At 35.0% G+C, this 24,514-nt stretch overlaps 1 protein-coding gene across 1 annotated transcript in view; it reads left to right on the forward strand.

Moving 5' to 3' along the window:
• Nucleotides 1–23,946, forward strand: part of ldbr (lariat debranching enzyme) — a 70,775-nt gene extending 46,829 nt beyond the window's left edge. Inside the window, exon 9 of the mRNA XM_081745893.1 lies at nucleotides 18,449–23,946. Within this exon, the coding sequence (XP_081602019.1) occupies nucleotides 18,449–18,585 (137 nt within the window). The 3' untranslated portion in view covers nucleotides 18,586–23,946. The remainder of the gene's footprint in view (nucleotides 1–18,448) is intronic.
• The last annotated feature ends 568 nt before the right edge of the window (nucleotides 23,947–24,514 follow it).

Genomic DNA, 24,514 nt, shown 5'->3' on the forward strand with positions numbered 1-24,514 from the left:
AAGTATTATGATATTACGAATCGTACCAAACTTTCGTACTTATTCTGTAGGCGCCAATTGAAAATGTTTCAAAACCTAATATTATCTGTAAATTCTCAAAAATGAATGTAGACTTTACCCAACAAATTTTATGTTTTTACCATATTATCTCGAATGTAGTACACCTCGGATATAATACGACAGGAAATTTTTGAGGTGAGCTTAATAGAAAAATAAAAATATTGACCATAAAATATTACATACACTTCAAAAATAAATAGGGGTTCTAATCATAGTTTCGATTTTGCTGGAAAATGAGATCGAATTGAATACACTTTCCGCTTTAAAATCATTCTTTCTCCTTGAAATCATCGTAATATGAGCATTTCCGACGCTTTAACGTTAAACATTTAATGTATTTTTATGCAAGTTTACACAAATATATAGAAATGTGTATCTATTTATGCAAGTCCACTAACATAACACCAACTTAACCAAGGAAATATTGCGATGTTAATTCACATTGAAACCTGATTGGAACTTCCCATGGAAACCCGGTCGTATTGAATACAGAAAGTATACCTAGATCAATATGAAACGCATGGATTGACGTGGGAGATCCAAGTTTGATTCCCGGCGGGAGCTCATATGGTTCGGATTCCACGTTAATCAGTAGGTCCACGTCTCATATAGCCTTGCTGCTGAAAGGGACGTTCAACTCAAAATAAACTCAACTCGTGAACCGCATGAAAGCGTAGTGAAAATACATCAATAACAATCGAACATAACACGATGTATTACCATTACCTATTTCCTATGTATCTCTGACCTTGACGAGTAACGCAATGGCACGGCACGGTCGTGAAAGAGTGATACAGATGGTACAGCTGTTCGTGGTATGAAATAAACTTTTTTTCCAAGTGTATATGGCTAGGCTGCGATTCTAATGCCAGTATCGTTTTTACAAAACTTTTTTTTCCTACTAAAAATATCGTACTATATTTGGGCCAATACGGTAATTTGTTACATGGTAACATGTAAGCATGATACAAAAAATAGGTTTTGTAACTAACCTAACAGCATGGAAGGATAATATTAATTTATTTTTGTGTTAATAATGTTGCTTGCTGCTTGTTAAGAGTGTAAACTAATTTAAAACATGTATAGTTACGTCAAAGTAACATATGTTGAAATCCTAGAGCTTTCCAAGAATGCAAATTGTACTATTTACTTCTGTAAACTATTCTTGCTTGTGTTTCTGTTACAAATTTATTTTTGAAAAGCGTCCAACAATAATGAAATATTCTGCGTTATTTTGTATCAGTTTTTACTTTATAAACAAATGAGTGGATTAATCCCTTGTACCGACAGATCTAGGTTCTGTTCTTCACGAGAATACACATTCATGTCCCACGTTAATTCTTAATGCATGTCGTATTCGGAGGGATTGTTCGTGCTAAGGGAAACGTTAAACTTCAAACAAAGAATAAAAGATTCGAAGGCTAGAGCAAATCAATTTATAACAGGAATATAGATCAATTCTCATAGATTAGTTACCAAGTGAATATTATTGCGTACTTAGTGTTCCTGTGTAATCGATATCAATCAAGAATTTAGATTTCTCTGCATTTGTTTGTTGTTACTTCTGAGTAATAGTACTATATTTACTTACAAAGCTGTTAGGTAAGTTAAAAGAAAATTCTTGTGATACTCTTGTTTATATTGTAGAATATATATTCTTTTTTTTTTTTTTTAAAAAAAAAAAAAAGGAAAAGTAACGACTATTTTTTAAAAAATATTTTTGCCTTGTGGTGCTTCCATTTGAGTTGTAGAATACATTTAAAATAAGTAAAAGTAACAGTACTAATTTTTCGTCTTGGAAAACGAATATATAAAACGGAATATTATATATATATATATAGTAGAACAGAGAATTCTTTTGCCTCTTAATATGTCATATATTCAGAATATATGATTCTGTTCCTTGCTTTGTATAGTTACAACATTAGCCTCCATTATTCTAAAGGACCTACCAATCCCTTAATACATTACTTGTTTTCAGTGCATTGGCAAGCAGGGCACCTCTCATGTATAATGTATAATTAATGAAAACAGTTACATGACAACTTAGAGAAATATCGTTAATGGTAGTTTGATGAACTATCATTGGCAGTATAAATTCAGGTCTCGGTGATACTTGGACTGAGGTTTTCTTTTAAGTTCAACCACACTTATTATTATTATTGTAATGATCGGATCATTTTCTCCTTGCCATTCGATAGGAGTGAAGGTATACTCGATTTTTTCTAAAATTTGTATCTGATAAAAACAGACAAGTAATTGTATCATTTCACCGTCGTGTACTTGAATGAATTCGTCTATGTTGTCTGCTTTAAAACGGGCACCGGGCGAAAATACTGAAGGAGTATAAAGATCGATATACGAAGTATGATCAAAAAATAGGGAATAATTTTATTAGAAACAAAGTAATAATTAATGGAATTTGATTTAAACTCCTTCAAAGTACTGTCCTTGACTAGCAATGCACTTATTCAACGTTGAATTCATGACTGGAAGCATTTGTGGAAGGCTTCTTTTGGAAGGGAGTTCAGCTTCTCTTTGTGGCCCACTCAATGTCAGGAATGGTGTCCAAACGTTTTTCTTTAAGTACGGTTTCAATTTTTGGGAAGAGCCAAAAGTCGCATGGTGCTCTATCTGGAGAGCACAGCAAATATGGACAGACAGGAATATTCTTTTGGCCCAAAACTCGCGGATCAAAAAAAAAGGTGTGGCACGACGCTTTTTTGTGGTGAAGAAGGTAGCCATTTGCCCATTTAATCAGCGGTGGCCTTTCACAGATCCGTACGAGGTGTTTAGTTTTTCGGAAAGCTCTCGGGTAGTCATTCGGCTGTTTAGACAAATCATTTCTGCCACTTTTTGCACGTTTTCATCTGCTTTTGACTTCGAAGGACGTCTCGATCGTTTCTTGTTTTCAACTGGCTCCTCGTCCTTGTGAATCGCTCATATCGCTTGTAAAGAGTCGTCAATGCCACCGCTTCATCGCCATACTTTGATTTTAACATTTCGTGAGCTTCTTTGGCACTTTTTTGTAACTTAGAACAAAACTTAATGGTGGCGCGCGGCATACATTCTTAACACGTCCTCACTCTTCTGCCTCTGGAAACAACTAACATATAACAACTCGTTCAAACTCGACACTGACTGTACCAAAGGTCTAGGCTACCGGGCTTACTAGTTGAAATGGATACAACAGTGATAGATGGCACTGTACAGCTACATTCACCATACTTTTTTGATCACGTCTTTTACTTTGAACCAAACTTATTTCCTTTGAACCTAAGTTTTTTTTCTCACATTCTATTGTTGCCTTTCTCTATAGTAATTTCCAACTGGTCGATGTATGACGTAGGAGCATGCTTTTAGGGTAACGTAGAAGAAAGGGAAAGGAGCGTAGGGGATAACGTAGGAAAATGAAATAAGCAAGTGTGGGAGTGTACTTATAGTCGTATGTCTGCAAGACAAATGACTACGTTATCGATATTCTTCGCCTGTCATCATTGTCTCTTATCAGCGTCAGTTTTTCTACCAGCTCCCTCCACTCTCCGTATGGTTTACTGCGAAGAGGAGCAGAAGACTGTGACGTCAAAGAACCACTGACGTCTGGTCTAGTGGTTATGAAATGACTGGTGTATGACTAGAGCTTGTGATTAGATGCAAAAGGTCTCGGATTTGATTTCTAGTGGGAGAGAATCGAACTCATTACAGCAGTTTAAAATGTAAGTCGTCTTCTATATAGCTTCACTGGTCACAAAGGACGTAAATGCAAATCAGTCAATCGTTCTAATTCTCTTTTAACACTAGAAGTCCGCATCGAATATTGTAACGTTAAGTCCGCATGGGGTCAAATTCGACCCCACACTTAATTTTGCAGCAGTTACGTTTAGTTATTTATTTATTTCACTGATTTAGAGTTAATTAAAATATTTGAAATAATAGTAAGGCATCCGTGCGCATAACCTATATAATTATAAATATTTAATACAAAATAACAAGTTTCTATAGATACTAACTTAAAAACAGATTCTATAAGTATTTTACTGTGAAATCTGAAATAATGTTCTACTAGGAAACATACTTTTGATTTTATATCCTATTCCAGATCCACCTTTTTATTTATAACTCCAGGAAAGTAAAAGGTGTTTGCGTTTTTGAAAGTTTCGCGAAGTCCACTTGGGGTCTTTTGGGACTGCAACACACAATTTTTCATAAATGTTGTATTTCTAAGTTTATTGCTTTGTGTGAATAAAAATTATACACAGAAAACTCTCCAAAGCAAAGTCACAATAAAACAAAACAATAGAACTAAAAGTGTAAGAAATATAATAAAATATATCATCTTGGAGTCCAAAAAGACTTCCAAGCGGACTTCTAGTGTTAAGCAAATACAGGGGTCATCCAGCAAGTAACTTCCATTTGTTACGTTAAAAAAAATAAATAAAAAAATAATGGAACAAAATACTTTAAAGTGCACTGAAGTAAGTCCCTTTACAATGTTTCAACATATTTGCTATTCTTAGTGAGGCGCTTGTCAACTTGATACCATATTTTTTTTTTTTTTTTTTTTTTAAATCCCCATATCGAAGAATTATGCTGCCTGTGATGATAACCTAATAGTAACAGCTTGGTTGACTGCATCGTCATCCCGGAACCTCTGGCCATCGAGGAAAGCTTTTAAGTGCAAAAAGAATTGAAAATCAGATGAAGTGACTTCTGGGTTATGTGGATGATGTGAAAATTATTTCTGGGCAAAATCAGTAAGCGTTTGTCGTCATGCACATTGTTCCGTGCTTCCTTAAACTGTCATATCCATCTTTTTACTATTGATGCACTGATGATCTGTCAAAATAGACTTCACTAACTCGATGGTGAATTTCAGCTGCAGACACATTCAACAGAGCGGATTTAATACACGGTAGGTGTTTCGATTTTCTTTAGCTTTGTCGTGGAACTGATACCTGTGGACAAAACAAATGCTTACAATCACACATGAATTCTGAAAAATCTGACTAAATACACTTATGTACGTCGGGCAGCATTTGTAGGCCGTCACAAGTCAGGATTTTTGTTCTGCTGGTTGTTGTTATGGCGAACAGCCCCGCAGGCTGTACAGCGTGTGCCCATACTACCAATGAGACACACACGCACACAAAAAGCTCCTGTGGTAAAACAAGCCACTCCTATATAAGCACCCTGTTTCAGCATTTGACTGTGGTGGAGGTGATAAGGCTACAAAACGTTGTTTTAGGGCATTCGATGCATGCTCAATGGTGACTGCGCTGGTCACTCGAGACGCGTGATGTCTTCATGCTGTAGGTAATCTTGCACAAACTGTCCTGTGTGCGCGTGCATTATCATTCATAAAACGAAATTCAGGACCGTATGCACCACGGAACAGTCGGGTATACTGCTTAAGGATATGTTCCTGTAGAGCTCAGTTATTCCCATCTGCTGCTTTGAACGCATGGTTGTGTACGGGCCCCTAACGTGGTACCATCCCACACAGACTGTTCCATTTCGCAAAATATTCGTACAAAATGAGAGAATTCCACGGATTGTGTCATGTTTGCAATAGAGTGATGTCCATTTCGTTCTCGCTTTAATTAGGTTGTGCTTTTTTTTTTATTTATTTTTTTTAACCGACCTACCTTTAAAATATTGTTTTTGTTCTTTCTCTCTTTATAACATATTGCACATGTGGTATATGAAACAATGAAATACCTTGACTACCGGACACCAGTGGAATATGATTATTTTCCGCAAATGAGAGGTGTTCATCACAGAGATGTTATGTATATTTAATTACAGTTTATATGGTTGTTGTGTACAATAAATACAATAGTTATTAATGTAGATATAGTCTAATAATATCGAAATAGTGTATGTACTTAGTATTCCGCTGGGGAGATGAGGAGGAAGCTACAAAAAATATTGGTGGGGAATATGCTTGTAGAGCATGTACTATGAAACATAGTACATGTGTACTAATTGTGTCACCCTTCTGTAAAGATCCCTTAAGTCGCATACGAAAAGCGAAAGTAATGGAATAAGATCATGCGACATTATTATAGATACTCAAAATGTAGATAGAACTTACCAACCATGGCGACTATGAAAAGGATTTCTGTTTAGTGTTATCATCATCATTCTTAGGTATTCTGCCATTATTGGCAGGTCATTTGCTGTAACTGAGAAGCTTCCATGCTCCACGGTCTTTCGCTAACATCTTCGTCTTCACGTATGACGTCCATTAATTGTATCTCCTTCGCCCCCTCCCTCTCTTTCCTGCGACTATACCCTCTAAAACGTACCTGATGATACAGTTCCTTCTCATTCAATGTCCCAATCAGTTTCTCTTTCTCTTAATAATGTCTGAAATTGTTCTTTTCTCCCCTACCACTTCTAATACTCTCTCGTTCGTTTTTCGCTCGACCCAACTAATTCGCTCCATTCTTCTCCACACCCACATTTCGAAAGCTTCCAGTCGTTTTTCATCATTTTTGCGTAATGTCCATGTTTCTGACCCTAAAATACAATACTCCGCACGAAGCATTTTATGATCCTCTTTTTTCAACTCTATATTCAGGGTCTACAAAAATAGTATTTTCTTCCTCCTGAACGCTTCCTTCGCCATTCCTATCCATGCTTTTATTTTACTTTCACATTTCACATCATTACTAATAATACTACCCAGGTATCGACCTGTTCTATTTTCTCCCCTCCTACTTCTATATTTGACACCGACCCCTTCGTTCCAATCACCATGGCTTTTGTCTTTCAAACATTTATTTTCATCCCATATTGTTCACACCCCTTCCTCAAGTTTTCTAACATCTTATTGATTTTCTTTTCAGACTCCGTAAGAAGTGCCATATCATCTGCAAACCGTATACACCTAATCATTCTAACTCTTATTGAAATGCCGTCTTCATTTTGGAGGCTCTTTTTACTATTTCTTCTAGATGGATATTAAATAGTGAAGGCGAGAGACAGCATCCCCATCGAACTTCCCTTCCAGTTGCACTCTTTTCTGACATTTCCTCCCTCATTCTAACACTTACTTGTTGGTTCATCTGTAAGTTCCTTATGAGTCCTCGATCTTTCCATTCCAACCCAACTTTCTTTAGAACTTCCAATAACAATTCTCAATTCACGCGGTCCTTACCTCTTCTGAACCCAAACTGTTCCCTCTCAACTTTTTCATTTCACTCAATTTCTTCCATATAACCTTCTGTTCAGAATTCGAAGCAAAATTTTTGCTTATGAGATACGAGTCTAATAGTTCTATAATGCTCACATGTCTTCGATTTCTTAGCCATGAAACGGCACTGGTGGGTGCATATAGCACTACAGGCCTTGTGGTTAGGTTTAATCTACCCTGGTAGTTGTTTGTTGCAGAATCGGAATTGTAAATTTTAAAATTCACCTTTCGATATAGAAACAATTTATTTTAACAAATAACGAAAAGAACTTCAAAACACTTAAATATTCAACAAGACATAAATAATATAGTATAATATCGAAAGGGTCAACGGCTTTTCTTATTGCACGCAATATCACAGTTTTTACGTTGCTCGTTGTGATTACATTACAAATTTCGAAATGCACTACGTATTTAATTTAGAATAGGTTTAATTTATAATAGGAAAGAAATGTTCTTCGTACAGTCAGATCCTCGTTCTCTATTCTACCTTTACAAACCCTTAAAGCACACTTTTCACTTCATCTCAAAATTTGTAATTCACGTCAGCGGAATATGCACTAAAAAAAAAAAGTACGTGTTGAAACGATGGATTACCTTTCTGCAATACGCCGAGTAATCGGTTGCATTATTTAACATTAATTTCACTAGATGACAGTACAATCTAGAACTACTACCAGTCACTCAAGAGAACCTGACATCTATAGTAAATTTATGAAAGTTCAATGTATCTTATTGTCAACGGTCCCATGCAGGTTTTATATATATATATATATATATATATATATATATATATATATATATATATATATAACATCACCGCTACAGCCATCAGTATCATGATTGTCTTCAGGTAGTCTTTTGGCCACTCTCCTGTTTCATACATTTCATTGCAGAGTCGGAACAACTCTTTCTTGCCCTTGTTTCCCGTATTCTTAATGAATTCGATTAGCATATTTTCTATCCTTTCTTTTCCATTCCTAATCTCGGATATAGCTTTTCCAAACTCATTCCGAAGATACTAAACCCGTTATCATCCACGCCTACTTCATTTTCTACTTCAGTATCTAGGTCACACGGTCTAATCCTACTCTCATATAAGTCCTCAACAGTCCTCAACATATTCTTTCCATATAAGTCCTCAACATCTTCCTAAGACTTCATTTCTCTCACACTGATTACCTTCCCATTTTTATTTTCTACTGCCATCGTAATACCCCCTTGTTTCCTCCGAAGTTCCATAGACTCACTTCCTCATATATCTCTTCAGATTTCACCTCATATTTCCCAGTTCTTTCCACTTCTTCTATGTCGTCGCATTTTCTTTTATAAAACTCTTCCTTTGCTCTGTCTGTTTCCCTTCGCAACTCGTTGTTTAACTTCCTGTACATCCTTCTGCCCTCTTCCGTATTCTCCTTTCCCTCCATTTTTGCAACATCTCTTCTGTAACGCATGGTTTCTTAGCCGTTTTGTGATCACGGTATCCTGTTACTTCTTCTGCAGCCTGCTGTATGCAAAGTTTAATATGCTCCCACCGTCTATTATTACCTGCACCTATCCTTTCCTCGTGTGAGTATTTTTCTTCGAACTTTTTAACGAAAGGATTTCTTAGCTCTTCGTTTTTCAATTTTTCAGTAATCAACAGCTTGTTGACTACTTATTTCTGTCTACATTTTCCAGCTGAATATCTACTTCGACCAGCACAAGATTATGATCAGTGAAAATATCAGCCCTGGGAAGGGTCTTCGCGTTCTTCAAGCTATTCTCTCTCCTGAATCATTTCATAGTCTATCTGATATCTTCCGTCGTCTATTGGTGATTTCCACGTATATCTTCTTCTCTTGTGCTGATTGAACCAAGTGTTCCAACTAAGTAGTGTACTCTATCGCATATTTATTTTGAAATCGCAGAAAATATTTTCTGTCCTAAATACATAGAACTGGTAATAACTCATTTTTGTTATGAAGAGGTTATAAAAATATTGGGAGAAAATTAAGACTATTCGGATCCATATATGAGCGTGTTTGTCCCATAATTTACACTGTTATATAAAAGTAGAAGGGAGTGACTCGTCATCGCCTAGGCTATACTATTATAGAAAAAGGAAATTTGAGTGAATTACTCCGTTTGTTACGGAAATAAAGGATAAGGAGGGATTTTTGAAGGTTTAAAAAAAATAGAGTATCTTAAGAATACGCGCCTTATCAGGTTAAAGGGGGATTTTTTTTTAAAACAAAAATAGAGTAACTTCAGAATCATTGAAGTTAGAAAGACGAAACTTGACATATAAACTCTTTTTTAAAAAAATAAGATGATACGTATGCCAGCATTTTAAGGGGAAAGGGGAATTTTCTGTTATTTTTTCCTCCTCATTGAAAGCGATGTTGTCTGTTATGTGCGATCGCATCATGGGAAGACAGTTGAAAACTTAGAAATGAAATTTGGAAAGTACCTACTGCGAGCCCAAAAATGGAGTATTTCACGACCTGTGTGGACACCTAATACAAAATGTCAAAATTCTGTTTTTCGCAACATTAGAATTGACGTCTATTATATGTGATCGCATCATGATAACGACTTACTCATTGCTTGACGGACGTATCCTAAGGGGAAAGGAAGTTCAAATTTATGCCAAAAATATCTTAGGATTTAAAAAAAAAAAAATACACTTTCATTGAAATGCGTATCGTAAGGGGATTCAAATATTTTCCGTGAATCTATCCCCCCGGTGCGAAGTACAGGCATTTCAGCTGATAATGCGTATATTTTTGCTGGGACAAGATGGTCTGTCCATATTACGACGAGGTGTCTGTTCACTGTACTACTAACCAATGATTCTTGAACACATACATTTGTTTGCATAAGGTATTAACGTAAGAGCGGAAAGAATAGTTATGTTGTAATGAAGTCTCTTCTCTGCAAAAATTCAATGAGAAATTAGGAATTTTAAGGTAAAGAGCTTCCGTCATTTTAAACAAAACTATCAAGTATTAGTTGGTTACCAATATCCCCGAGATTACCAGTTTGTTCCTGTATATATATTTACAGTAGTAGTTTCACTCCCACGCTTATTTATTTTTATTTTTTATTTGTTTGGTAATATTTTCAAAAAATATCAAAAAGGTATGAAAGGGATTAACAATCACTCTTAACAGTATTTCCCTATAATAAAGGACAGTTAATAAGAGCTGAGAAGGAAAGATAGAGATCTGTTTTGCGTTACCTATTTAGATATGATTATATGTGTTTATTTTTAGCTGTCCTTAATGCGTTAAAATAAGGTTCAGTTCATATTTTTAAAATTATTAAATTCTAAGCTACTGTCAGACCTAATATTATGAACATTATTCTTAAACAGTTTATAAAGATCTTTCACGTATAATGGTGCTTATAGCTACGAAAATCTAAATCTAAATGTTTTTTTGTGTTCCGATACTAGAAAGAAATTGATTTATTTAACTCATTTAAGTATAAATTGAAATTGACAGATAATTCAACTATAGAAAGATGTATTTATGTGTCACATATATTATCCCATAATTAGTCGCGTGGGAGTATGTCTTACCTCAGCTTACCTTGCGAGGCTTTTAAGAAACATTTGGCGTTCCAAAGCTGACGTATTAGATCTCGACAGTCTTTGTTCCGTGTATTGAAGGTGGCTTAAGTGCTTTAACCACTAACAATCTAGCGGACCATTTACTTTAATATATACTAATGAGATACTAATTGAAATATGAAATACCTCCACGCGATTACTTAAGGACTAAAATGTTCGAACAATTGTTACTGCTCTCCTTATCTCTCTGACATTAATTCGTATTTAATTATAATGTCGTTATTGTAATTTCCAGGAGATACTAATCCCAAGCGTGTGTAACTATTGTTGTTTTTTAATAGTTAATATTCTGTGGATTTTGTTTTTATTATTATTATTTGGAAAACTATATGATTTTCATTTTTATGAAATACTATTAGAAGAAATATTTTATTTCATTTTTGATATTATGTAATTTGAATGAACTCTTAAATATTTAGCAAATCGAAAATTAATTTTCACTACTGTTCCACTAACATTAGTGTACTAATATAATAATATATAATTATTATGGTAGTATACTAATATAATACTTAGTTTGCGTATTGATTGTCTAACAAACAATTCAGTAAATTTTAATGAATCGTTAAGCAAATGATTTACCACACTGACAGGTGTTAGTGAAATGGCCAATTCTGTTAACGATACAGTAAATTCTATTAAATATCATGTAAATTTTGATAATTCGTAAATTGTTATGTTTGGTTATACGTAAGGGCATGGGCGAAAGTAAATACATAAAGAAAAAAGACCTACTATCAGACAAATATGTTTATTCATTACAAATACTAACCCAATGATGGAGACACTGTTGACAAATCATCTTACTTGTTACAGTGCTGCTTGAGATCCGTGGTCTTCAAATTGTCGCAATTTGATTCGTACCCTCTTCAGCATACTTCGGACGGATCTGAAGTCCAAATTTTGTAACATAGTCTTGATGCGACGGATGAGCTATAATGCAATTTTTGCTTCCCAGCCCCCATCATAGACGTTCGCAGCCAGTAAAGACTAGAAATATTCTATAGAGCGTGCCTGTGGGACATTTAGTAGATTGGTGTTCCGTGGTACGAATGGTACTGAGTGCGCTGTCAGCCACTTAATTGCTTTTCTGGTATAATGGCTGGTTGCGAGGTCCGGCCAAAATACATATCACCATGATAATGTATGTTAACGAACTCAAGCAATTTGGTAGAGATCTCTTGGTGTACGTGTAGGGTGTGACTGCTGGACCATTAACTGTATTGATGAATGGTTGGGTGACATTCTTTGGTGAAATGGCCACCCATACCAGTACTTTCTTCTGATATCTTGCCTTGCTTTTGTAGCGTATAGTAGCTGGAGTCCCCATAATATCGGAAATGTAATAACCACCGTTTCCTGGCATTTCATCTCCGGCAAATAAAGAATACTTTTCATCGTCCATGATCATTATTGTGTCAGGATGCAAATGTCGCGAAGTTTTCTATACTTGCCTCTACTATAGTGAGTTGCTTTTCTGTATTCTGAGATGCTTTTTGAAGCATGAAATCCTTTACACTAATTTCTGCAAATTCTGAGCAGTTGCTCTTTTGGAAAACGAAATTTACCAACCAATTTCTGCCCACTTGTCCCAGTGCATTTTTCTGCAAGTTTCTTCAGTTTCTTCTTGTTACTGTTTGTCCGTTTGCCAGGACATCTTGGCAAATCTTGAACCGGGGAACCATTTTGATAGCGTTTTATAATGGTATATATCGTGTGACGTGAAAAGTTCTCTTTCTAAAAAAGCTTGGCAACTTCTATCATAGGCAGTTGTCGAAGAAGGTGGTATACACGTCGTTGTAATGCAGTTCTCTCTTCTTGTTTTATCTTCATACTGCTATGTCTGGTTGCTCATTACGAATCACAATTGCTTAATGTAATTTTGGCACAGCGATGACACGTTTTGTGTGCTAACCTTCGCCCATGCCCTTAGAATGTAATTTTTATATTCAGTTGCACTTAACACAAATGCAATTCACATTATTTTCTTGATGTAAAATACTTTATTTTGTTAAATTTGTGTACAGTCACTATAATTTCTATTAAATTTGACAAAATTTCATTATCTGGTTATTAATATTCCATTCTCCTTGATGATGATAACTTTTTAAGTGATAATATGAACTTATACTACAGTAACTTCACTGAAAATAAAATCACGAAACATCACTTCATGTGTTTGTACAAAATTGACGTTGAGGTTTCAGGTTGCATGCGATCTTTTTCCTGAAGGCAGGAAATGCAACGAAAGAATAAATAAAAGGGAACATAAAAGGTTTGATAATAAAGAAAACAAACGACCAAAGAAACTGTTAAAAAACTGTCGAAAGTATTACTTGTCTAGCTGTTTACAACGCTCATGGAATGCACTTCGTGCGGACACAGATGGTAAACTGATAATGCAGCTTCTTGTTAATGAACTCGAAATATAGTTTATTAAATTATTCCTAGTTTGGGTTAAACTTTCACTATGAAAATTTTATTGTGGTCTTTTATTCTAACAATGCAGCCTTGAATAAGCTGCCTGTTTAAATTATTTTATGTTTTAGGTTGTAGCATATTTTTCAGCTGATTTTCTTGAAAGTGTTTTCATAACACTGAGACGCATTCTCATTTCATGTTTTCCTAATATGCTTTGCCAAACTAATGCTTACATTTCTTCTTGTATTAGCAATGTAAATTTTATTACAGTTACATGAAACCTCGTAAACTTCACTTTGCTGTATATCCTCAGTACAGGAGATATCATAGTTAATAAAATATTGTACTGTCTTCGTCCCGAACTTACAAGCTGGTTTATACTACAAGAATTAGAAATCGTAATTGTTCAGCAGTTTTGTAGTGTTAATAATATAAATCCAATTTTTTAAAAGTAATATCTTCCGTATTTTTTGTTTTCGAAGTTTTAACAATTTTTGCATAAACGGCATTGTATCTTTCTTCTAACCTTTTTTTTTTTCTTTACCTATCTCGATCAAGGATTCTATCCCCTCTCCCAACCTCTATTTATTTAAAGAAAACTTGAAAACTATTAAAGAAATAAAAAATCTACATATTTGCTTTTATACAAAAGGAGTGTGCGGGATAGAATGTGAAACAAGAACTATTTACAATTTTTATAATATTTATGTGTTACTTTTTGTAATTGGAGTGTATTGACATTAACAGAGAGTTGTGTGGGGGTTGCTTTACGTATGGCATTAACGAAAGAAAACGTTATAGTTTTGGACGACAGATAGTCATTATGTGATCCGCATATTAGTGTGCAGTGGCGTATGTAGAAGGAACTTCCGGGCTTAAGCCCTCCCCCCGAAATCTTACTTACTATAGTAAAGTATATGAAATATTTTGCAGAATTTTCACATTGTCAGGCAAAGCCCCTCCCCCCCCCCGAAAAATAGCAAAGCCCTCCCCGAAACAAAATCGTAAATACGCCACTGTTAGTGTGGAAAGCAAAACAATAATACAAACACGATCATCTGTTGAACGATACAAGAATACTTGATGAAATTGTAAATTTGAGAATATTGTTGAAGTACAACGTTAATGGAGGCATGGGTATGCAACTGACCTACCAATACGCTTAACAATTGCTCATATTTGCGATACGTTGGAAAACAATGGGACAATGTGTGATGTGCAGAAGGGACTGGGTGACATACTTTGCTCAGCAGCTAGTCCTGCTTCCCCAATGCGTTGTTGGAACATTTCACACGTTTCTATAAAATCAACAAAACAATGTATATGAAACAAAAGTGAGCAGAAGAAACATACGGTACATTCTCAAAAAGCATAGTGGAGAGTTTTTAATGATACACAGAGAGTGAGAAAGTACATGACTGGACTGAGACTCGAACCCAGGATCTTCGGCGTATCGTTGTGATGACCACTGCGTTACCCAGTTCGCTCCCAAAACAGCCGTACACTTCTTACTCTTGAAGTCATTGTTTTTATACTCAGACCACATGGCTTGTACCCAATTTCCTGTTGTGCTTGGACAATCCATTGTCCGTATTCAGAACATCTCTGACGGTTGTGTTATCATTATATTATATTAACAAAAGAAGGAAACATCCGATTTTTAACACACGAACTCTCAATAGATGTAATTTCAATGTTCCCTCCTTTCGTTAATATAATATAATGATAATACAACTGTCGGAGGTGTTCTGAATATTGACACTAGATTCTCCAAGACGGCAGGAAGTTGTGGCACAAACCATGTTGTCTGAGTGAAAGAACACCGACTTTACGAGTGAGAGAGTGAATGGGTGTTCTGGAAACGGACTGGATAGCATAGTAGTTAACGAATCGGCACGATAGGCCGAAGATCCTAGGCTTCAGTCCCTGTTCAGTCGTGCACTTTTTTACTCGCCATTGAATTCGCATTTATAGAGGAGTTAGTGTGTTAAAAATCGGTTGTTCCCTCCTTTTGTTAATACAAGGAAAATTTGTATTCCACAACTGGTATACATATTGAATAAAAACGACCTTAATAGACAAATGAAGTATTGCAAATGGTTTCTAAACGTGTTACAAGAGGACAGGAATTTTGTGAGTAAAATTGAGTGGTCAAAGAAAGCACAAGCCAACAGGAGCTTTTATTGGGCTCTGCTTGTTTGTAAACTGAATTGTTCACAAAATGAGGGGTTCATAACTCGATGGTCCACTGTATACATCTCTGTGTTGTCGAAAGAGGCTAGCCTTGTATTGTTAGAAACGCATATAGTTCTGTGTTCAAGATGTTTTTATCTATTCTTTAAACAGATTTAAATAAACTGGCTATATTTAAATTTAGGTATCGGAAATTTAAATAAAAATGGGATTATTTAATAAAGAATACTATGAATTTGGTGAAGAGATAAAGAATTAAGGAAATACAGTCTATTGATTATGTGAATCACTGGGCGAATCCATATCATTATGAACAGCGAGGGAAATGCTATTATAAATAAGCCTTAACACTTTCTTTGGTTGTTCTGCTCCTTATTGTGCGACGTTTTAGTATTTTACCAATATTTAACCATTTATTCGTTTCATTTTGATATCTGTCCATATAAAAAGTGTTACGTAACAAACTGAAATATGAGGATCAACTTTGTACAAACAGTGTGTGGTGCGTACGTGTTTTCATTATCTGCAAGAAATCTCCAACACTTTTTTTTTTTTTTCAAACTTTACTACTGCATGCGAGGCTTGTCAGGAAAGTGAAGATACAAACGAAAAATAAGATATTCAAGAAATGTATTGGACACAAAGAAAGCTATATTAGATACACTGGTACAGACACTATTTCTCCACATAAACGCGACTATTGTCCAAACATTTATTCAAACGCAGAACAATGTTTTTGTATCCCAGAATCGTTAAAATCCGGCACCTGCATCCGGACTCACGTTGTGACTTCTTCCCTGACCTTATTGTCTTCGTCAAAGCGTTTTTCCACCAAAACGTTTCTTTAATGCAGAAATAGATTGTAGTCATTGGGTACGAGGTCGGGGCTGTATGCCGAATGTTCAAGAAAGTCCCATTGAAAATATGCAAGCAACTCCTTGGTGACAGGGACAGTCTCCTGCTCCTCTATTGATTATGATTATCATATGGACCTTCTGTGGTCTCATGGCACCACTTCACTACATTTTTTTTTTGATCCATTACGCTTCCGTACACAGACTATTTATCGATGGATCTCTGATGGACGATATCATCTCCGATGGACGGTATTGCCGCTATCATTTCCAACGTATGCTCTTCGCGCAAGACTCAGCCATCACTGACGAATCACTGCAATTCTCATGTGGATAAGGGTTTCTGCCAGTGTTGACAGCTTTGGTACAATTTTCCCCCTAACGTGCAAATGTGTATATCTTAAGTACCCTGAGAAGCCTAGTAAAAGGTACAATGAAATAATAATTTCTATCATGGATGTATAATATTACTTTGTTTTTCCTTATTATTATTTTCTGTTGACTTCTAAAATAGAAAATAATTGTAATACAATAGCACAATTGCAAACATTCTCTTGCGTAAAAGTGATAAGTACAGGTAGAAAAGGTTTAAGCGCATCTACGTGACATTATCAAAAGGTTTACTTCCACAATGACCCATCGCTGAAAACCGATGGATCATTGTGGAGAGTAAGCCTTTTGATTATCATGTAGATGCGCTCAAACCTTTTCTACCTGTCCATATTACTTTTAGGCAAGAGGATGTCTGTAATTGTACTCTTTCTTTCAAAAATTATGATCAAAGTATAGTTGTACTTTCGTAACGATAGAAATTATTGTTGGATTTGTGTTAATGTGATAAAATTACTAGTCATACAATTAACATAGAAGCATTGACACGGTGAAATATTTGTTTGGATTGGAATTTTATGTCCCTTTCAGCATCCAGGCTATATGACACAGCGTGGTTCTACGGCTTAACAAAGGGTCCGAATCACATCAGTTCGCACCTAACATCAAACCAGGGTCTTCCGCGCCTCTTTGAAATGTGAGGCTAATAGACAATTCAACGATGCACACGTTTACATATTCAAGTTGTGCTATAAAGATAGAACATCCTGGTCTTTCGCATGGAGGAGTAATTCATGGTCTTTCGCAGTTTGTACAACGATACAACTGTAGTTTATTAATCTGAAATCAAATGGCAAAATGCAGAGTACCTTTTTCGAACAGAATTGTAAATTTAGCTTTGTACATTCATAACATTAGATTTGAAGGGTGAATGAATTTTGTATCAAATTGAACAGTAAGAAACACTTGCAAGTACAAGAGCCTCTAAAATTAATTTCCGGATGTAAGCAACCATGATACATGCTGCGGAGTTTCTGTCGTTATTTTGCAGAATCTGTCTTGGTGTTACAAATACAGCTAGGTGGTTGCCTCTGTATTTGTGTAGGCTTCAAATAGTGGATCTAACAGAAGAGTATTTTCGTGCGATAATTTTTCCTACGATTTTAAAAGTATCTGAAGCACAGTCTGAAGTTTTGGAGGAACATTCATTTCTAGAGTACTCCATTACGAACGCAGATGTGCTTCGGCGTGGCATAACATGTTTGATACAGGAAAACAAGCAGCAAACTAGAGTGGAATAGTACCACAGCATGGTTGAAAGATGACATGTTGCAGATACCGTAACAGGTGACGTACGCTGGATTTATCAATATACCGGAAAGAAACGTCAGCCGGTCGCTTTGATCTTTCCAGATGAAAAGTAGCAAAGGAGTAGCAAACATACTCAAAGACTGACGTCACAGATACTTCCAACCGTAGTTTCAGAGAAAGGATAGCTGCATGAAGATTTAATAGTACTTTGAGAAAATGTAGTAGTTATTTGAAAATTCCATTCGTAGTGTTCTCGTATCCGGAAAGTACATGAGTAATTCTTGTATAGGGTTGACAGTAAAGGTCGTAGCAGGATATTTTTCGATACGAGATGTCCCCAATCGATATTACAAGAACTTGTGGGGAAGAAACAAACTCCTAATAAGTGTGCCTGCAGATTTTAATCCGTTTTCTAAGATTAATAACTACGTATAAGTATTGTAAAATATTCTTTTTGTATTTCAGATGTTTGTTCAAAAGAACTTGAAGTTGCTGCTGAAGTGAGTACGCCTTCTACAGAAACTGAAAATAATGATGTACCTCAGAAGAAAAAGTTCAAACGACGAAATCAGGCCATTTATTCAAGCACAGACGATGATTGATAGTTTTAAATGTAAAATATTACGTACCACTTTGATCTCTATCCGTACCTGGTTCATATGTTATTTGCATACAAATTCAGTACATACTTCTCATAACAATTAAGTACAAGATTTTTATATAGCTTATCAGGTAAGCTACAAAACCAGAAATTTTAAGAAAATAAGTTAGGTATAAACAAATTAATACAATTGTCTTGGTTTGAAGACATGTCCAATATTATAGGGTCAGTAGCATGAATGCATCGATGTGGTAATAATTTTACCATTGTACAAATTCATTCATTGCTCATTCGTGTTGAGGGGCTACTTACTTGGGCAAGTCATTTCAATCAAGTTTATCCCATTCATATTTATATGTAAAGAACATTTTTCAGTACAATATTTCACTGTCCTTTTTATTTTTTACAGGGTAAAAGAATTAATAAATTTTACGGCATTATTAATGTGTTATTTGTTAGCAACATACATATCTTTGTAATTGGATTTTAGAATTTAATTTTTTTTTTTTTTTTTTTTTTTAAATCTTAATGAAAAGTATAAATGGTGCACCTAAATCTCGAAAATGTACATTTGAAATTAAGTTTCTAGGTGTGATATCGAAAAACCTACAGAAATAAAATATGTGATTTTCATCCACAGCGAGAACTAAATTTTGAATGAAAAATATAGGTTTTATGCCAGGTACTACTTTTCCTTTTATTAAGTTCTATCTAGAGTAGAAAAAAAAAAAAGATATTGTTGAACAGTTTTTAAATTTCAATTGTAAATTACTTTCATAATATGCATATTCGTCTGTATATAGATATATTTGTGTGTATAAATGTCATAATTGTATTTGATCTGTTGTTTTGTTTAAGATTGGTGTAAAGGGACAAGTTTTGCCGATATGTGTCACCTTAGTTTTTGTATCTCTATCATGTATATTTTACCTTTCACGAAAATTTACAATTTCTCTTATAAATTTCAACCTAGAGACTTCATATTTTTAAAGAAGAAACTTCATAACGTATCGAAGGCACAATCCATGCCGATTTTTTATTTAGAATTTTCTTCATTGTTGAAACAGTTCCATTCTTCAAGGTTTGGATATCAATTTGAACAGTCAAGCCATTTCAACAATGAAGAAAATTTTAAATAAAAAATCGATATGGATTCTTGCCTTCGATAGATTATGAAGTTCCTTCTCTAAAAATTTTTAATCTGTAGGTTGAAATTTGTAAGGGAAATCGTGAGTTTTCGTGAAAGATAAAAAATACATGAGATTAATGCGAAGACTGTAGTGACATATATCGGCAAAACTTGTCCCTTTAAACCAACCTTAAGGTAAATATGGTTCTTGTGATGGTTAAGGAATTATGGTTCTTGTGATGGGTAGTGAAGTTTTTAGGAAGATTTTAGAATTATGTGTATTACGGTTTCCTTGTTTCTAAATAGAGCACAAGTTGAATGCAATATGTCTACTGGTTGTAGAATAATTATAACTAGGTTTTGAACTTTTTATGCTTTTAAAAATTGGCTTTTGGTGTCTGAAAGTGTTGTTACAGGCTCTTATATATATATATATATATATATATATTGGTAAATCATGTACCCCCATCACTGAAATAGTACAAAATAGTAGAAATTGTACATACAGATTGTTAGAGAAGAAATGAATTTCTTCCCTTAAGAGCCTGATACTCTAAAAATGACACAAAATTTACCTTTTTTTCTTTTGCTTGTTTTTCGTAAGTGAAAGGAGATAATGAAATACAACGTGTCACAATCATAGATAATGTTGTTTTACAACAGAAAATATGAACCTGAAGAATTTTTAGTGTTGCCATCCATAGATGTTACAGTGTTGTCAAAATAACATTTCCCCCAAAATCTAATTTAAAGCAGCGACTAGAGGAACGAACTCAACTGCATTTGATTACGTATCATGTTGTCTTGGAATCCTGCGAACTACTTTTTAAATAATAGTTGTATTTAGTGAATAATTGCGTGATCGATAAAATATTGAATGACACCATTTTCGAACAGAACTTACATAAACAATTGTACCGTCTTGTATCAATTCTTCGAGATCTTTTATATCCACTACGGTAACTTTAGGCTTGTTTCCACTTTCTTCTGCGTTACAACAATTGAAATTAACTTCAGAAAGCATGGTGGCTCACTGGTAGACCTCTTTACTTCTAGTGTGTGGTGTCCCTGGTTCGATTTCCGGCCAAGTAAATTTACGGTTTTTCTCGAGCTAATCCTGTTTTTTCTCACTTTTTCGTTCTACCAATTTTCCATCATCATTCGCTTACGCCTTAACGTCGACTCCCTTAGCCTAAAGGGCATAATCGCCGGACGTTAAACGGAAATATTTCGTTTCATTTTTGGAAATTAACTTAATTACTTAAAGAACGTAAGGAGCATCTAAAAGTAATAATTTGTACGTGTAAGCTAGCTGGGCGGAAACATCGAACTTGTCAGGTTTGGATTTTTTTTTGGGGGGGGGGGGTAAGTGTAACAGATCATCTCCACGCTGTTAGAATAAGGATTTTCAGTAAGTCTAAGATGTGAGAATAATAATAATATATAAAATTTGTTGTTAGAAAGGAGGAGACCGATTAGTATGTGAAATATAGTACAGATAATTATCACAGATATCTGAGCATGGAGTGGTTACGTATTCCCTATTGAGTAAATTAACTTTATCTTGAAGGTTAGTCATCACTGCCGACTATGTGGTATTACAATCGAAATGCTAAATCATCTAATTATAGCACCGACTGATTTAGCGGTTTTCCTTTTTCGTGTTTTCTTTTTCACAAATTAGTACTTATTTTAACTATCTGAATATACTAAATATGTGTTTTCTTTTCAACCACGAGAGAGTAATAACTAAATATAAGGAAATTCGTAAAATTAACATTTTATTATGGAAAAACCATTTTAGCTCAAAAAGTCTAAAATAACTTTTTGGACATTTAGAAATCAAAAAGTGGTCTTATTTGTTACGGAATTTGAACATTGGTTATTATTTTTGAATATTTTCGTAAGTAAAGAAATGAAGTAAGCTCGGTAAAGCACTAGAAAAATTATATTTTGAGAGTAGAAGGATTGATCCTGAGAAAACGTCAGTCAATATATGATCCCTGTGCTTCATTTCACTGCAGCCATCTTTATTTCCACAACGCGAATGCAAGTCCATAAAACTCTTAAGGTTAGTTTCTTCGCACCTGTTTCACACACACGCAAAGAGTTTGTTGTCATCTCGAAACTGTTTCCTAGGCAGAATCGACCAAACAGTTTAAAATCTGATGGCCTTTGCTTGGGATTGTGACATCACCACTTCTCATTTGCAATATCTCCCGTGTCTTGGGACCTAGTGGGCTCAAATTTCCTTTTGTATCCCAAACGTTGGATTAGCGTTAATACACATCTTTTTGCAATATTTGTGTGTTCCACGATTTGTCTCGCGGTTATATATCTGTCTTTCTGGATCAGCATCTCAATGCTTTCGTTGGTTGCGAGGGTTAACGGTATACCTGACCGTGGTTGGTCCTGGATGCTGCACTAAGCCGAAACTTCTGAAGCCATGGACAGACATGGTTTCGATATATTGTTGTGTCCATACACTGCCAGTAAATGATTATGAATCGATGCTACTGATTTGTCCACGGATTTGCGGAATAATTTGAATACTGCTCGTTGGGTTACTGTGGTGTGACGTTGATCATCCATGGTGGTTTCCATGCAACAGTAGGAAATAAAAATTAGGTGTACGTTAAGTTGTAAAGGTAAAGTGCGTGTGCTTACAAAATGCCATTTCTCTAGTGCGCACCATTATCGAGCTACAGTGGATTGTGCGCTATTTCGTTACCCACCGTTGTACATCGACTCGGGGATTTGGCCTCTGCTCAGTGCCGATAAGCATTCCGTTGCATTTCTGCTTTATATTTTAACTTCTTGTTTTTATTTTATTGTATTTTTGAAAAATCCCGCAGATAAAAAAAATGCAATAGATCAAGAATTACAAATCAGGTCCATACGAGAATTTTAAGGTCAGAAACTTTGATTTATGTATAACATTCTTCACGCGCTACTAGACTAATATTTGCTGTAGTAATTATTGGACACTTATGTATTATATTGTTTGGTACACAGGTTTACTTGATATCATGTAGGCTATTGTGCTGATGTATTTGAAACAATCTTACACGGTTGTAAACATAACGGTTTCTGTGAGAAGCTTGTTTTTCTCTGATATATAATGTACAAAGATACAAATCGTACAAATAACAACAGTAGTAGTTAGTCTATGATTTATAGATATAAGATAACTAAATGATAAGGTGTATATCAAATAAGATGTTAATTTTGTGTGGCTGTTGCCCATGTTGTTCAGAACTATATAATGTTACTGGTTTTCCGTAAGTGGCCCAGAAAATATAAATGGGTGCTGTTCCAGTTTAGGTAAACATAACTTTGTAACATTTATGGAAGAAATGTGCTATGTTATTTTGGAAGACGTAATGTATAAGTACTCGAAATATATTAGGATCTTGCCTCTCACACGTTTAATAAGGTAGAAATACGAAACGAAAAGTATGCTCTTGATCACTTCACGCTCCGTAAGGAACCCAAGATGAGATGAAATATTATCTAGAGGCAAAGTAATCATAGAAGTGTCACATGCAAGGCATGTGTTCTTATGCAATATGAAGTGTTTTTCCACTAATCTCCATTGCTGACGCGCCTGTTCCTTATGGACGCCCGCTGTGCTTCTGTGTGGACACTCCTGCTGCGCTCTTGGCCTCACATGGATAGATGGAATTCTCGCTTTTTACTGGCCACCTAGCTAGTTGATTAGTAACCCCTCATAAGTTCATCTGCAACCTAATAATGCAATTCCTCCTTTAAGAAACACTTCCTAAGGTAGTGAGAGTAAAATTCTTGATGAAAGAAATGAATATATTATGAATATAAGTATGTTTACCTAAACTAGAGCTGCACGTATGAATGTTCATGTGGAACTATTAGTCAGAAGGGCAAACCTAATTTTTAAAGCATAGATTTCTAACCAGTTTTTACTTAACAGCTGTATGTGTTATTATATACTTTTTATTCTAAAGCAGTGTTCTGTATGAAATCATCTTGACTTTTTAAAATTGCTTTCAAATTTTTATGAATTTTTTTATTACGTGTTGGTAGACAAGTACAAATATTCCCATACATAGGTACAAAGACGACAATGTTTGTTTGAAATGAGTTCTTTTTTATGTACAATGCAATTCATTCACTGGTATAATAATTTGCATATCTTTGTAATACTATCTGAAACACATAATGTTCAACAAAGCAATAAATATTTCATAAAATAAATTGTGGTACATGTCCTTTTTGGAATAATTTTGTCACCTTTTCGTATTCTTTTTCTGTAATAACAATAATAATTAAGTGGATAATAATATGTTCAAAGTTTTCTTTATACTCAATGTATTAGTATTTACATCTTGTTTCACAATATTATGTTCTTCAAAGTTTAAAATTACCTGTTTCGAAATATAAATATTTATTACTTATCTAATATTTAAAGTTTGTTTCCAACACCGAGCTGTAAGTGGGCAGTAAGGTGGGCTGTAAGACGTTTAACACTAGTAGTTATTCAGTTCTGAAATTATTAGAAAATGGAATGTTTTAAAAATGAGGTCATCCCACTGTTATACCGGCTAGGCTAAAGGAGACGATGATGATGAGGAATGGTGGAATGAAGAAAGTGGGTGGAAACGGAAGAAGCCCGAGAAAACCCACGCACACAGCGTTTCTCCACCACAAAGCTCACTTGGCTCGAGATGGGATCAAACCAAGGACCTCCTACACCAGAGGTGAACCCTCTGTTGAATGTTTTAGTTCGACTTCGTACGATTATGCCCTTTAGGGTAAAGCAGAC

This window comes from Thermobia domestica, chromosome 18 (genome assembly GCF_964235325.1).
Source record: "Thermobia domestica chromosome 18, izTheDome1.hap1.1, whole genome shotgun sequence".
Lineage (NCBI taxonomy): Eukaryota > Metazoa > Arthropoda > Insecta > Zygentoma > Lepismatidae > Thermobia > Thermobia domestica.